Consider the following 17,483-nt stretch of genomic DNA (forward strand, 5'->3'; position numbering starts at 1 on the left):
TGTACTGATCAGTAGCCCAATCGTAACATAACCAATGTGCTGACACCTCTGCCCGACAATCAGCTGATATTGAATTGAATAGCTTAATGAATGAATTCAATTAATAGTGTCATATTTAATTCAGAGTTTTTCTATACATTTCTTCAATCATTTCTATTTTTTTTTATTGAAAAAATTATATATTATTAATATTTTCTACATTTATTTGATCCGTAGCTTAAAGTGACTGCAAATATTCCCAATGGTGATACAAGCTCGAAATAACTCATCAAAATTTCTAATGGAGATTCTGAGGTTGTTGAAAAATGTATCTTCACCCCAAGCAATGATGTATATAATAGTATTAAATTCCCTTTGAAATGCTCTTTGGGCGACCATCGGGTGAACTTGATATCTACGTCTTTTAATCTTTCGTTTACGAAGTAATTGAACAATCTGTAAAGCCGTCCATTTTGTGAGTCAGAAAAACTGATTTATGGTCAGGATGGTGCATACGCACTGACGGTCGGTCGAGCTCTGAATGTGTAAAACTGATTCATCGATGCGAACGATCAGGATGGTACATAGGCACTGACGGTCGGTCGAGCTCTGTAACCGGCCTTAAACATTAAGAGAAATGCCAAACCGTCGACTTGAATCTTAGACCTCACTTCACTCGGTCAATAAATTGCATTTTTTCGGAAATTAACCTACTCAACTATGGGAAACCCATGTTCTAGAGCAGGTGTAGTAGTAATACAATTAAATTTAGAGTGGGGGTGCAAATACATTGGGTAAGTGAGCTCACATATTGTTCGAAATTATATTTTCTATATTATGTCTTCCAGTTTTTTAACGGCGCATTTAAATTTTCTTGAGTTTTCAATTATCTTGATGTGTGCAGGAAGTAAATTGTGGAGTTTTGGTGCTAGGTGGTTGAAGTGTCGTTGGTATGTTGCCTTCCTAGCCACCTTCGTGATAAGCAGGCTTCTATTTCTTGTGTTATGACAGTGGTTTCTGTTTTGAAGCTTTCTGGGTTTTGTGTAGTCTGCAAATAATTTCTAGGGAGTAGAGTTGTGTTGCCTTGTCCATCACACCAAACTCATTGTGTTTTAGCTGTGTAGACTTTTGTATTGTTGATTGTATACTTGTGACAATGACCAATGTTTATTGTGAATCAAATGGTAATAAATATATTATTTATTTATTGTAGAGGTGGATTCTGAATCTCATTCAGTTGATTAGTCTATTTTATATGGCTACAAAATGAGTACTTGCACAGCTAACTCCATTGAGAACTCTGTAGATTCTTTCCTAGACAGATTTTTTAATAATCCAGGAAATACAAAATTTAAATATAAATAATAATAGTAACTTACAGCTTGGCTTTCCATACGAGCGAATATGACATTGAGCATCTGCGTGAGGGTCGCCTGTGCCGTGGTCTGATTGATGAGATTTCTACTAGCCAGGTAAATGTTGTAGACGGTTTTCACCGCTTGCAGAACGGTGACATCATGAACCTCTACATGCTGGCTTGTTACCACTGTCAAAAGAGCCTACAACAAAATCAAATACACGGTAATTACTTACTCTAACTTTCACTTATGATTTCAAGTATTCCAATGATTAGCATCTTATTATCTTACTTTCATTTCATTTATTTGCAATACAAATGAGACTAATGTAATAACATTGGTAGATATAATAATAAGGTAGTACTTGTGCTATTTGTCTTCCAAATTTAAAGGTGACACAGTCCAAGATGAGGTTAGAATTTCACGTGTACAATTTTCACAAAATTCTAGTCCAAAATAAACATGAAAACTATAAATTACTATAAACTATCTCCACTGTATGTAACATTACATTGCTGATTCACTTGCTCATTTAAAAGCTATCAATTAGAACTTACATATCCAAGTCAACATTTGGCCGCATCAACAAATTTTCAGTAAATTATTAAAAAAACATCACTCCAATCTAAATCGTTTTATTCATCAAATCAGATAGGTATTACATAAAAAATGAATATCAAATAATTGAATATGAATTCATAGAAGTAATGAATAAGGTCAGTAATCTTTGAGTTATAGACGTTGATTATAAAAAACTTTACAACTTAGAAAGCACATAATATTTATTGAAATCACTTACAGAATTGAGAAATGTGTCATTTTGTTACAAAACACTTCAAGTTTAAGCTGTGTGAGTTTTTTTTTTGGTTCGATGTGACAGCCGTTGGTAATGCGACATACATCCCACCGATAATCGATTTCTTGCCACACTCGTACCAGCATATCAGCCGTAACTTGTCATATCGCAGTGATCTGATTGTGATCCGAATTCGGAGGTCATTAAGATTGTCTCGTAGAGACGGAAGATAAGAATCTTATCCTTAATGGAACCCCACAGGAAGAAATCCATCGGTGTTAAATCCGGCAAGCGTGGTGGCCATGCAATTGGCCCTGCACAGCCAATCCAGCAAAATTGAAAGCAATTGTCTAGAAAATCCCGAACTTCTTCGTGGAAATGAGCTGATGCACCGTCATGCTGAAAATAAAAGGGAACTTGTTCATCTTGTTCAGTATGACGGTGCACCAGCTCATTTCCACGAAGAAGTTCGGGATTTTCTAGACAATTGCTTTCAATTTTGCTGGATTGGCTGTGCAGGGCCAATTGCATGGCCACCATGCTTGCCGGATTTAACACTGATGGATTTCTTCCTGTGGGGTTCCATTAAGGATAAGATTCTTATTTTCCGTCTCTACAAGACAATCTTAATGACCTCCAAAATCTGATCATAATCAGATCGCTGCGGTTGCACAAGTTACGCCTGATATGCTGGTACGAGTGTGGCAAGAAATCGATTATCGGTGGTATGGATGTCGCATTACCAATGGCTGTCACATCGTGTTGAATTAAAAAGACTGAGAAATTGTCAAAAACCACAGATTTATTGTTACTTAGACAGACCGGTTTCGGATATTACACCATTGTCAATCTCTAAGTATCAATATTATAAATATCATAAATATTCTAAGAATCAATAATTCTAAGTCTCAATAAATATGTGTTTTTTGACAATTTATTAGTCTTTTTCATTCAATATGAATAATTACCACAATATAAACTTCTCAACTACACAAAAAGCTGTCACATCGAACCAAAAAAAAACTCCCACACCTTAAACTTGAAGTGTTTTGTAACAAAATGACACCTTTCTCAATTATGTAAGTAATTTTAATAAATATATATGTTCTTTCAAAGTTGTAAAGTTCTTTTATAATCACTCTGTATTGATCTAATACATAATGGAAATAGACTATATTATTTGTGTTTTCATCAAAGTCAGTAACATTTGTGGATATTTACAAACGAACAAGTTGAAATCTTATACTTTCTATTTAGTTGTTATTATACATTTATTATTATTATTCTAATTCTATTTTTTACAAGGAAGCACTGAATGGGACAGGAATACTAAGGATTCTCCTTGTACTATTTCTCTCCCAAATTTAGATAATAATTATTATTTTAAAAGTCCGAATCTGCGGATGAGTTAAGCATCCAAGGGTTAATATTTGAATATCATTAGATTATAATGTTTTGCGATTCTGATCCACAACTGATTGAGTGCAATAAACAATAGAGAAGCACGAATAGTTATGTGTGATATTGTATGAAAAGACTTGATTTTGTCAAAAACACCAATTTATTAAAACAATTCGAGGCAATGTATTATGAAGATACTATTTTCGGTTGTTACACCATAATCAATCATTAGTGAACTCAAAGAAATACAGTGAAGCTTCACTAGAGGCTGATAATGGTGTGAAAATCATTATCTATCTCTTGAGTTCACTAGAGATTGATAATAGTGTAACAACCGATACTAGTATCTCAAATGTTTGAAATCCTATACTATTAAACGAGCAACTTCTGTTTTTATGTTTATATGTTTGGATGTTTAGATGTTTATATGTTTGTATTTCACCGGATCTCGAAAACGGCTCTAACGATTCTCACGAAATTCAGAACATAGTAGGTTTATAATATACAGATTCGATTGAACTAGGTCTTATCCCTTGGAAAACTCGCTGAAGGACATTAAAAGGATAATTATTATTCATCCTTGGAAAAACAGCTGATAATAATTATTTCTACGTCTGTTGGTGATGGAAGTGAGTGAGCGAGTTCATGTGTGGTGGACTGTGTCAAAATTATGACTCAGCTGTTGAACTTTTGTAATCATTTAATCAGGTACTTAGTGCTGGTTGCAAGAAAGCCGGGTTATTTTCAATCCTGATTAATTCCAGTAGATCCATATTTTTGAAATGGTCTTCTCTGATTTGGTTCACGTGAAGTTAATCAGGATTAAAATCTAACCGGCTTTTGTCCAACTGGGCCTTTGTGAGGGAAATTTTTGCCTTCCCTTTGGAAATTAATCTCAATTTACTGTGATTAGATAGAACATTTCTGTATGAATGTTATTATAATTTCTTCTTCGTGATACATTTTTTATGCTTTTGTACTCCAGAGCGAAGCTCGGTCCCCGATATTTAATTAACATCGAATAGTTTTCATTCAATATGTATATCTACCACAACGTCACCTTGACAACTATACAGAAAGTTTAAACCGGATTTATAATACGTCATCTATTAGGTTACTGGATAATTGATAAACTGCACTAGATTCCCCCAAGAAAATAGAAAAGTTGATAATGATTAGATTAAAACAAGGGAAGCATTTCATTTTTAAAATTAGGCTCACTGTTAGTTGGCTGCAAGTTCAACTGGTAGTTGATTTTAGTAGACTACATCAGTAGCGTGCAAAGAGAAGACCTACAAAACGGTATTCGGCTATCACCTTTCATGCATCTAGTTTAAAGGTATTGAGGACAAGGAATTACTTTTACTTTTAATAATTATTTTGAATCTTAAGTAACCAACAAGAAGCAAACATAAACATGAGTGTAAACATAACCTATTTTTTGGACAATTTCAGTCTAAATTTGGGAGAGGAACAGTTTTTGGGCTTTAAGCCTGTTGTTCCTTCCCCAATCATTCATGGTTGAGAATTATATTGTATGTATAAATAAATGAATAATAATGTAAATGAACTAAAATGGGGAGATTATGCTCTCTATTGAAACGGAAAATTTTTTTAAATTAACATCTGAGGAAGAATACGGATGAATAATTAAGTAATAAAAATCTGGTGTGGTACACTCACACAACTTTCCTTGCTCATATTTGAAACTACGATCAGACTTTTGTATATGTGTATATATAATTGGTTTGAGAGTACTTTTTCCTTTGTGTAAATTGTGAATTTCAATTTTTTTAAGTCGTCATTTTTTTAAAGTCGTCAAAACAGCTGTTCTACAGATTAAATATCTCAACTATGTGTTCTTTTTATAAACTGCTATCTCATGCACGAGAATGAGGTTACAAAGTCCATTTCTCAAGGATGGGGTGGACCCCCCATTAGTTTCCCCGGAAGGAGACTCATGCCAGTTGATAGAGCTGATAAATAACTATACAGGGTATGAATTTGAGAAAAATCGGTCAAGTTATTTATGAGAAAATCGTGAAAAACTTGGTTTTTTAGTAATTATCCGTCATTTTTCTCAAGAATATTACGGAGCTCCTGCAATTTTCCCAGAAATAAGACTCATGTCAGTTGATAGGGCTTATAAATAGCTATCCATGTTATAAATTTGAAGAAAACGTTTACGAGAGGAGATTCAAACGAAAACGTTTTGAAGAGCCGTTTTCGAGAAAACCGTAAAATCATGGTTTTTTAGTAATCATCCGCCATTTTGAATTCAATTTTATTGAATTTCTTATTGTCGGATCCTCATGGTATACCTTAAGTTTAAAATTTCAAGTCAATAGGTTGATTAGGAATGGAGTTATCGTGTTGCCAGACATACACACATACACACACACACACAAACACACACACACACACACACACACACACACACACACACACACACACATACACACACAGACCAACACCCAAAAATCATGTTCTTGGACTCAGAGGACCTTGAAACGTATAGAAAACTTGAAATTAGGGTACCTTAATTTTTTTTGGAAAGCAATACTTTCCTTACCTATGGTAATAGGGCAAGGAAAGTAATGAAACGTATAGAAATTTAGAAATTAGGGTACCTTAATTTTTTTGGAAAGCAATACTTTCTTTACCTATGGTAATAGGGCAAGGAAAGTAATGAAACGTATAGAAAACATGAAATTAGGGTACCTTAATTTTTTTGGAAAGCAATACTTTCCTCACCTATGGTAATAGGGCAAGGAAAGTAACATGAGTGTAAACATAACCTATTTTTGGACAATTTGTATCTAAATTTGGGAAAGGAACAGTTTTGGGCTTCAAGCCTGTTGTTCCTCTCCCAATCATTCATAGTTGAGAATGATATTGTATCTATCAATGTATGAGTAAATAAATAATAATAATAATGTAAATAAAATAAAAATGGGGAGATTATGTTCTCTATTGAAACGAAAATTTGTTTTTAAATCAACATCTGAGGAAGGATACGGCTGAATAATTGAGTAATAAAAAATATGAAATAGTAAAGAAACAGTACTTTACTTATATACACTATGAAAACATAGTGGAGCGGCCAGGGTAGCTTCAAGTTTGAGTGTTGAATATAATGTATTCAAATGGAGGCGAACACAGTGGAGCAGTATGTTTTAACCCATTTGAATACATACATTATTTTTCCTACAGTTACGTTGAAAAGTGGCCATTGCTGCACTGATTACAGAACGCAAAGAATCACTTTTCCGCTCTAGTGCGGGAAAAATTTTTCTGCACTCCAGATTTGCAACATGGCAACGCAAAATACTTAGTAGGTTATATGGAGCAACAGTGCAGCAAAATCAAAATGAAGTTGGTAACAGTGACTGCTGTGGCTGCTATAGTGAGCAGAGGTGCAACCAAGCACAACGCGCTAATTATTATTCATTATAATTATATTATAACCAAGGACAACGAGGACTTTAGGATTTTAGGATTAAGGTTTTTATCAATAATAAAATTACACAGAAAAACATTTGATGGATTTCAGGCAATTTTACCCATAATTACCCACTTTTCATATTCAATGGTAACTGTAGGAAAAACTTAATGTGAAATACGTGCGCAAAGTTCCTCTGCTGCACTCAAGAAATCATTCCGCCCTCGCCTACGGCTCGGGCGTAAACGTTTCTTTCGGTGCAGCAAACTGTCACTTTGCGCACTAGTTGCACAATATTATTTGTGCAACTAGTGCGCAAAGTGACAGTTTGCTGCATCGAAAGAAACGTTTACGCCCGAGCCGTAGGCGAGGGCGGAATGGTTTCTTGAGTGCAGCAAACGAACTTTGCGCACGTATTTCACATTAAATTTTTCCTACAGTTACCATTGAATATGAAAAGTGGGTAATTATGGGTAAAATTGCCTGAATAATGTATGTGTGTTTGAATGGCGGGGGGCAGCTGTGTGGTGTGTGCTGTGGTGGCACTGTGCTGTCGTTGTCCTCCATTATAATATCTACTTAATAATTAGCGCGTTGTGCTTCGTTGCACCTCTGCTCACTATAGCAGCCACAGCAGTCACTGTTACCAACTTCATTTTGATTTTGCTGCACTGGTGCTCCATATAACCTACTAACTATTTTGCGTTGTCATGCTGCAAATCTGGAGTACGCAAAGTACTCACTTTGCGCACTAGTGCGGAAAAGTGATTCTTTGCAGCCTGCAATCAGTGCACAAATGGTCACTTTTCAGGGTATCTGTAGGAAAATAACTATAAACGCTCTCAAGCTTGAAGCTACGTTCGCAACTCCCCTTCGCCCTTAGACCGGGGACACACAAACGGTATTTTGCCGGGTGAAGTGCAAAGTACACAGGAAGGCATGGAGAAGGACACACGGCGAAAACACGGACCCGGCGAGAAAATCAGCCGGCGGAACAGCCGGCTGTTCTCTACTTCGCCGGCCGGCTGTTTCGTCGTTCAGCAGGTTGGAGGGCATTGTACATATGGAGATGAACACACGGTTCGGCAAAACAGCCGGCCGGCCCTGCCACTACATCTACCACTTCTTCAGCCATTCATACGTAGTTGACCTCTCAAAGTGGTTGTGTTGTAGATGTGTCCAGTGTCCAGAGTTGTCATGAGTGTAGATCTAGACATAGACTTATTAATAAGCCTAGTTCATGAAAAACCTGTATTATGGAACAGATATCTAGAAATTTATAAAGACAAAAACCATACCAGAGACTGCTGGCGTCAAATTTGTTTGACGATGAATCCTGCATTTGGAGAAATGGAGGAAAGCCAGAGAAAACCCTATACTTATTCATATTCATTAATAATTCGGTTCAAATTATGTTCTAACGCCATTTAAAACAGTAACTTCCAATTAGATGAATTAAGAAGTAAGAACAAGTTTGTGCCACAATTGATTTGTCAGAAACTATGTTAATGATTGGAGAAACGTGTATTATTCAGTAAAATTTGTAAAAATGAATAATTACTATTTTAAGGAGAACCTCACAAGCTGAATTGATGGTTTACTGTTATTTCCAATCAATACAATACAATATTTAGAATACAATTTCTAAAAACGAAGATCTGTTGTTAAATTTGAAATTATTTAGTTCCATCAAATCAAATCTTTAGTTGTCCCAAAAACATAATAAATGAATGAATAATTACGATGGCAAAAATGATTAAGCTATAAAAAAGTGAAATAAAATATAAAACAAAGTATCGTTCGAATTTCAGCCAAATAATTGTTTCACCCAAAGAAATTAAAAATGTATATGACTTGAGAAGAAATATATTATATTCTTAGTTCTTGACAGTACCATTTCATAAACACGACTGAGAACCTCTAAGTACATTAGAAAATATTCTGTTATTATTGCTGGCGTGTCCGGCGACCGTCGAACGGCAGTTGCAGTGTGTTATGGTATTCAACCGGCGCCGGATCCGGTGAAACAGCCGGCCCGGCAGTTTTGCCGTCTTGTGTGTCCCTGGCCTTACTACAGCTACTAAAACTAACTTATCTAAATTTACTCATTGCAGCTTGTGAATTATAGAAACATTCAAGCCAGTTTCAATTGAAATTTTATAACAGAACTGAACTGGGCCTACTCACTTTAATGATTTGCAGCTGGACGTTTTCATCGGTTTGAGTTCCATTGAAGCAGTCGCAGATAGTCGCCACTATCCTATCAATCAGCAATTTCCCCGGAGCGTCTGAGTCAGGAACATTTCCTGTCAGGTGTCCGTAAGCAATCAGTTTCTGCAATAAATGAATGGGATTTTTGTAATGGAAACTGAGTAGAAGGTTAATTCTTTCTATTTAATCTATTTGTGAAGGATTATTTCTATAGAATCCCAGGCCCATATATGCACCAACAACGTTTAACGCTAATCTACGATTACATGGAGATATGTGGTTGAATTTATTATTATGTGATTCATCTCTGTTTGATGGTGCTTAAGGGACTTAGGGTGAGTTTCACCAAATTCACGTTAACGCTTCGCTTAGTAATCTCCTGTTAACACTAACTGATGACTTTAACGAAAGATTAAGAGATTTGATTTCACCAACAAAAACTGATGTTACATTACGAAACGACAGATTAGAGTGGATCAGGGTGGCAGTGAGCCGCCATGACACTTGTTTCACGTTGTAAGCATATAAAACCTAACCTAGAAAATCCTGCTAGATTCCAAAACTACTAGTTTTGTTTACCAAATTGAATGGAGAATAGCCTACAAATTTTAGTAATTAATAATAATATATAGAGCAGTTTTTTTTAGTTGTATGATTTATTAAATTTAATTTAGGCTGTAGTGTTTTAATAATTATTGTTCTATAGATTGTTTTTTTTGTAAGTAAGTAAAATTTCAAAAGCTACAGAATGTCTTCTAGCCATTCTGTCAATGTTGTGTTGCCTGAATCTATCAAAAGAAGAAGGGACCCAACATTCACGAACAGTGTAAGAACTCATCTAGTCAATCTTATTGAAAAATAAGTCGATTTCGTTCAAATTATTAAAATTATCAACCCTTTTAAGAACTTGTAAGAACTCATCTAGTCAATCTTATTGAAAAATAAGTCGATTTCGTTCAAATTATTAAAATTATCAACCCTTTTAAGAACTTGTAAGAACTCATCTAGTCAATCTTATTGAAAAATAAGTCGATTTCGTTCAAATTATTAAAATTATCAACCCTTTTTCTTATCCATCTAGGTCGGCGAACAACATAATCATCATCACTGTCATTCTCAAATTCCAATTAGTATGCTCTTCTTCTAGCATTTGGTATTTCCATATTGAAACAACAAATTAATGTAATAAAAAATGATCGTAAAAACTGCCAATAAATAATTAAACATAACCTCACAAGCTACTTTCAACATGACAGTAAACAGAACGCCGCCATTCTTTTCGACAGATTACAGAAGATGTTAACTGGCCAAATCTGGCCGGTTAACTCTGTAACGGCTCATTAGCTCTAACGGCGTGTGGTGAAATCCGATTTTGTTAAGGGCTAATTGGAGTTTACGCTAACGACACGTTTAGTTCCTGGTGAAACCCGGCCTTAGAATACTTGCAGGACAATACTAACCTGTAGACAATCTAGAGCAGTAACAACTATCCTGGCTGTTTTGCTCTTGCAGGCCAGCTCGAACGGCAGGAAATAGCGTTCTGCTGTGAAATTGCAGTTGCTGTCCTTTGGCATGGGCAGCGCCGATGATGCTGCTTCCTCTTCGGCCTGCTCCCCATCTTTCAGCTCCTTTTTTATCTCCTCTGAAAAATTAAAAAAAAATTTCCAATTATTTGTAACTAATTTAATTCAATTTAGAAATATTTTTTCAATTTAAAAATGATTTTTGTGTTTATGGATTGTAAATTGAGTGTGTAATTGAAGAATTTTGAAGTGACACATAACCTAACTACATTTGGACTGTTGTAAAAATTAGAATTGGAACCGTTTTGGGCGTGAGTTATCCTGTGGTACTTTTCTGTAAGTTGTATGATTCTGAATGATTGAATAAATAAATAAACATGAAAAACCCAGCTATAGATCCATAAAGCCTGGTTTTCATCAGTAGAGTTCCCTGGGCAAGTACTAACTATCTTGTGAACTCTCTCAATGAAAACGTTCATGGTAGAGTAGAGTCATGGTGGAGTACTAGTTTTTAGTAGAGTAGAGTGGTATAGCACCGTGGGGTAGTACTCTACTACTTGCCTTCCCCCACCACCGCTTCTCACTATACTCTACCACTAATATGCTAATGAAAACAGTCTCGAGGTAGTGGAGTAGAGTCGTGCCGTAGGATATCAAGTTTGAGAAGTATTGCTATTTATTAGAAGGTATTAAAAAGTATGAATTTAGGGCTACTTTCTTTTATTTATAAAATAGAATAACCTGAACCTACATGTACTGTGAGGTCCACGTTATAATGGCAGCAATTGATTAACATTGGTGTTGCTATCCTTGTCCATCATTCGACATATCTCTATCCTTTTCCAGATCCGCAACGTTGCCACAACGTTTTTTAACAATTTAGAAATTAATTAAAAAAATATTTAGGCCCGGTTGCACAAAAACCGGTTAAATTTTTACCGTGATTAATGAAGCATACTAGAAATTCCCAATCAAAATTATGACCGCTCAAAGAGAATGAAGATAGTTATATTCAACAATGAAATGATTCAACAACGCTCTTATCAATATTCAAAGATATACTCAACACCAAATCTCGTACAATTACCTTATCAACTGTGCAAACTTTACAATTATCACTATTAGACTTCACTCACTTCTTTTCTTGCAGAATTTAGACTACCCGGAATTTTTAAAATTCAATCTATCTTTAGTAAGATCCACGTTATAATGACAGTATTTGATTAATATTGGTGTTGCTATCCTTATCTATCATTTGACAAAGCAGATAGCGCTATCCTTTTCTAGCTCTACAACGTTGCTAGAACGTTTTTTTAACAATGTATCAAATTTATTTAAATAAGAAGACTAAGGAATTGTCAAAAAAAAACAGATTTATTGAAAGTTAGAAAGACCGGTTTCGGTTGTTAAACCATTGTCAATCTCTGATAATCAGAGGTCTTTCTAAGTATCAATAAATCTGTGGTTTTTGACAATTTCTTAGTCTTCTTATTTAATATGAATAGTTTCCACAATATCAACTACACAAGAAGTATCAAATTTAATATTAATTATGGAAATTTATTATTCAATCATTGAAAAATACATTCTCTTGACGGATAAAATATAGTTATTTCAAACAAGAATGAATTACAGTTGATATTACATCAGATATCAGCTATTGTCTGTAGAAAGTAGAGAATCAGGAACGCTTTTCTCCTATCTTTCTCCACTGCCATTAAGCATTGAAATAGTTATTTGTGCAACTAGTGCGCAAAGTGACAGTTTGCTGCACCGAAAGAAACGTTTACGCCCGAGCCGTAGGCGAGGGCGGAATGGTTTCTTGAGTGCAGCAAACGAACTTTGCGCACGTATTTCACATTAAATTTTTCCTACAGTTACCATTGAATATGAAAAGTGGGTAATTATGGGTAAAATTCCCTGAAATCCATCAAATGTTTTCCTGTGTAACTTTATTATTAATAAAAACCTTAATTTATTTTAAATTGAATAATAATAATTGAATTATAATGATGAGTAATTCAATTGAAAATTTATGTGACTGCTTGAAGGGGGTTTATGTTATGTTAGCATTGAAATGACTATAATCAAAGCACATAATGGCAAGGCAACGCTGTTCTCCACTGCCATATTATAACGTGGGCCTCACTATGAGTGTTACCAACTTAATTTTGATTTTGCTCCACTGGTGCTCCATATAACCTACTAACTATTTTGCATTGTCATGCTGCAAATCTGGAGTACGCAAAGTACTCACTTTGCGCACTAGTGCGGAAAAGTGATTCTTTGCGGCCTGCAATCAGTGCACAAATGGTCACTTTTCAAGGTATCTGTAGGAAAAATATATTTTCTTGATGAATGAAAAATGGTTATTTCAAACAAGAATGAACAGTTGATATGACATCAGATGTCAGCTATTCTCTGTAGAAAGTAGAGAATCGGGAACGCTTTTCTCCTATCTTTCTCCACTGCCATTAAGCATTGAAATTTTTTTTGACGAATAAAATATGGTTACTTCATACAAGAACGAACAGTTGATATTACATCAGATATACCAGTATCAGCTGTTCTCTGTAGAAGGCAGAGAATCAGCATCGCTGTTCCCCTATCTTTCTCCACTGCCTTGGAGAAACACTATGATTTATCAACTAAACACTATGTCTACTTTATCTACTAAACACTATTTATCAACCAAACACTATGTTTTATCAACACTATTAAGGCTGAAAATTTTTCTCTGAAGATGTTAAACTGCAATTTACCAGGATCTATTCAAACATAAATGAACAAATACGCTTATGATAATTCAAGAGATAAGGCGAAGTGCCCATTCAAGTATTAATGAACTGGATAATAAATTACTATAAGTACAAGTCTCTCTTATCAAAACTGCTCTAGATTCGTTTAATAATAGATGCTTTTTCTACTGTCAAGTATATCTTCCGCAAACTGACAAGCCTCCTTATACAGAGTGACACGGAATAACGGGAACTTTTAAAACGCCATAAAACATTAGTGGGAAGGCCAAACATTATTTTAATCTAACCAATGTAAAGTTCAAGACTTGCCATTTAAGAATTATTTATAACATCTATCACTTTTTGACAATTACTTCTTCAAGATGGCTTCCTCCTGAACGAATACACTCTTGAATTATCTGTGTTGAGATTCCTGCAACATTTCAGCTGGAATATTGTTAATTTAATTTTGAATTGCCTGTTATGATTCAAACACAGTTATTGGTCAAGTTGTCAAAACGTTTGATTTGAAATAGCTCCACAAACAGAAAATCGCAGGTGGACAGATCATGCGGGACCAGGAAACGGAGATGTTGCAGCGATCAATGAGGAATCGTCAACACAGATTTCAAGAGTGTATTCGTTCAGGGGGGAAGCCATCTTAAAGAATTTGTCAAAAAGTGATAGATGTTATTAATAAGTCTCAAATGGCAAGTCTTGAACTTTACATTAGTTTGAATAAAATCATTTTTGCCCTTCCCACTAATGTTTTATGGCGTTTTTAAGTTCCCATTATTCTGTGTCACCCTGTATTATTTCAGTTATTGTTTGCTTGTTTGTTCAAAGTATTGTTTATTCAAACAGCAGTTGAAAGTTTCTAGTTTATTCTGACAGAAATAATGAGTATTTTACAATAAGCAAGAGTTGATAGGAATTGTGAATAGTTTATGTAATTTAATGATAATAATAAGCTACTAGCACTTCCAAAACTAATAGTTAACTTAGTTCTTTGAGAAGCTGACTCACAAGTTATCAAATTAAAATTCTCAAAATAGTGAATAGCTTTGATGATAATCAATTGGAACTTTTATTAAAAAATGTAATTTTGTTTGAGAAATCGGCTCCCTACACCAAATTACAATTATCAATAATAAAAGTAAATAAAATTGGTGATAATGAATGGTCGAATCTATTAAAACTTCTAGAATAGAAATTGAAAGAATCAGGCCAAATCTTGTAGTTTGCTCAATTACAAAGCTCTTACTGAAACTTCTTCAACATTATTTCTTCGATATGTTAATATTTCCTATTTTAGTGATAATAATATTCGTTCTTTTTTTTATAGCATCTAAATTTGAAAATCTACTTTGTGAACAAATTTAAAAATCTGGTGTGGCGCACTCACACAACTTTCCTTGCCGTTATGAAAATTGATCACCTGACGCTAGTGTTCCCGCGCATCTCAAGTCTACTATTCAAAGATTTGAGCCAGCTGGTGACAGGGCAATAACGCTGGAGACACATAATATATGAGGTCTGCTATTTCTTTATAGTGAATGATTTAATAGAATCAACAATAATTTGCAATTGAATAATCACATTTTCTCGAATTTAAATCTTAATTTCAATTTTAGGTGAAAATGTTACTGAACATTAATTGTAGAGATTTTCATGCTCAATCTACTCCACTTGATTTTTTTTGTTTCAATTGTATCTGAAGCCTGATAATTTGGAATCTATCTGCATTAATGGGGCGGAGCTTCTGAAATTTTTACAGATATGGGACTTGTGGCAGTTGATAGAGCTTATCGATGACTATTTTAGGTATGAATTTGATCAAAATCGTTGGAGCCGTTTCCGAGAAAATCACGAAAAACCCTGTTTTTGACAACATTTTCGCCATTATAGCCGCCATCTTGAATAGCATTTGATCGAAATTGTTCGTGTCGGATCCTTATAGTGAAAGGACCTTAAGTTTCAAATTTCAAGTCATTCCGTTAATTGGGAGATGAGATATCGTTTACACAAACGCACATACACTCATACACACACACACACACACACACACACACCACACACACACACACACACACACACACACACACACACACACACACACATACACACACACACACAGACCAATACCCAAAAACCACATTTTTGGACTCAGGGGACCTTGAAACGTATAGAAATTTAGAAATTGGGGTATCTCAATTTTTTTCGGAAAGCAATACTTTCCTTACCTATGGTAATAGGGAAGGAAAGTAAAAACTTAAAATTTCGTTAAGTGAACAACTACAAGACTTAGCCTATTCCGGACAATGTGTAACCTTATCTAAATTTGGGAGAGGAACAACACAAGGTTACCTTATTTTCCTCTCCCTATCATTTTGATGATGTACTTATTGTATGAATGAATAAATTTCCATATTATAAAATATTTTCTGATGATAAAACATATTATTATGCAGATGAATTCCATGAGAACATACACCAGGAGCGTTACATTCAAGGAATCGTGTTTGTTATGAATGTCAGCAAACAAATTTTGCGATATAAATAAAAATAGAAATCCAAGTACCCTTTACTTACAACATGTTTCGGCTATATGATGATCAAGACTTGAAAATGGCATCATAGCCGAAACATGTTGAGGAAACAATATTGAAAAAGGGTACTAGGATTTCTATTTTTATTTATATTCAAGATTAGCCCTAACGAAGAAATACAAATTTTGCAATATATCCGTACAATTTTTCAAGCATAATTTGTATTTGAGACTGCAGAACAAAAGTTATTGTTACATATTTATATATTAAGGGGAAAGAGACTAGCTCTCTTGGAAACTCACAATTTTCTCCACAACTTACAGAACACAAAACAAATACCCCACCTGCTTCAAATAAAATCCGGTTATATTTGTGAAATTCATCAGCACTGGCATAGTCTCTCTCAACAACCTGAATTTTGACATGTTTACATTCTAGACACTTGCCATTTTTAACAGGTGTTAAACAGAACACATATTCAGTTATCTTTCCACACACAGACAGACAGCCCGTCTCGACATTAGTGGATGATGTCATGTTCATCGTTTGACATGGCAAATTCGGCAACACTTTTCACTAAATTATTCACTATCAGACGTAAATTTTGGTACACACAGATAAGAAACGTTTTTTCAGAGGTGATTATTGTCGAATAAAAGTACATTTTAGTTGAATTAACTTTCAAACGTGATGAAATTATCGGTAAGAGACGAATTCCAATTAGAATGGAGGTGGTTGCTTAAAATGGAGCTCAATGTTTGTATTTAGAGTAGGCCTACTAATAGCACAGCCACAAATTGATTGTAAACGGGTGATCTACACAATTTCGGGAAACTTTAAACACTGGTTTTAAAGGTGGGAATAATCCTGAACCCTTAGTACTGCAATGTAAACCACAAAAAATGGAGAAATCCACGAACGATCTCAAAACAACACCTCACCTTATACGAGAGCTAAGAACATGTAGATGAATATTTACAATCACACTCACACGGCCAAGAATGAATAATCATAGCGAACCGAATGTTGAGTTTCAGTAGAGCTATGACGTCACAAATGTTCACTTCCAACTGCAAATAGATTATTAATTATTGTTCTTTTCAGTTAGCGGTTTTTCAAGTTCATAGCATTGGCAATGATATTTCACTTGCAGCAATTTACGAATCTTTCTTATTGCAGTCGTTGAAAATTATGAGAAAGTGTTTTGAATAATTTGAATATTGACTTGAAATTTATGGTATCCATGTTGTAACAGATAACAATTACATTTTTAGCTAGATTCATCGGGGAACATATTTTATTAATTCTCTACTGAACAGCGGGGAATTCAAAAGTATGAACAAACAATTCAAGATACTTGAGATATTTTTCTGTGCTGTACTCCTGTTAAATAATAATTTTTATTTAAATTAAGTGGATTTTTTGACAATTTCTAAGTCTCTTCAATTATGAAGAAGTTCCACAACATCAATATTAACAGCTATAC

General features: G+C 34.6%; 1 protein-coding gene across 2 annotated transcripts in view; it reads right to left on the reverse strand.

Annotated features, from left to right (window-relative positions):
- LOC111047939 (brefeldin A-inhibited guanine nucleotide-exchange protein 1) overlaps positions 1-17,483 on the reverse strand; it is a 130,775-nt gene that overhangs the window by 109,101 nt on the left and 4,191 nt on the right. The window contains exons 1-4 of one of the 2 annotated variants that reach the window (XM_039429243.1): positions 16,342-16,669; positions 10,648-10,829; positions 9,164-9,310; positions 1,359-1,538 (exon numbers count right to left, since the gene is read on the reverse strand). In XM_039429243.1, the coding sequence (XP_039285177.1) occupies positions 1,359-1,538; positions 9,164-9,310; positions 10,648-10,829; positions 16,342-16,540 (708 nt within the window). In that variant the 5' untranslated portion in view covers positions 16,541-16,669. Of the gene's footprint in view, positions 1-1,358; positions 1,539-9,163; positions 9,311-10,647; positions 10,830-16,341; positions 16,670-17,483 lie in introns of those variants that run through there. The other variant, XM_039429244.1, reaches the window with a different exon arrangement.

This window comes from Nilaparvata lugens, chromosome 5 (genome assembly GCF_014356525.2).
Source record: "Nilaparvata lugens isolate BPH chromosome 5, ASM1435652v1, whole genome shotgun sequence".
In the NCBI taxonomy this organism is placed as follows: Eukaryota; Metazoa; Arthropoda; class Insecta; order Hemiptera; family Delphacidae; genus Nilaparvata; species Nilaparvata lugens.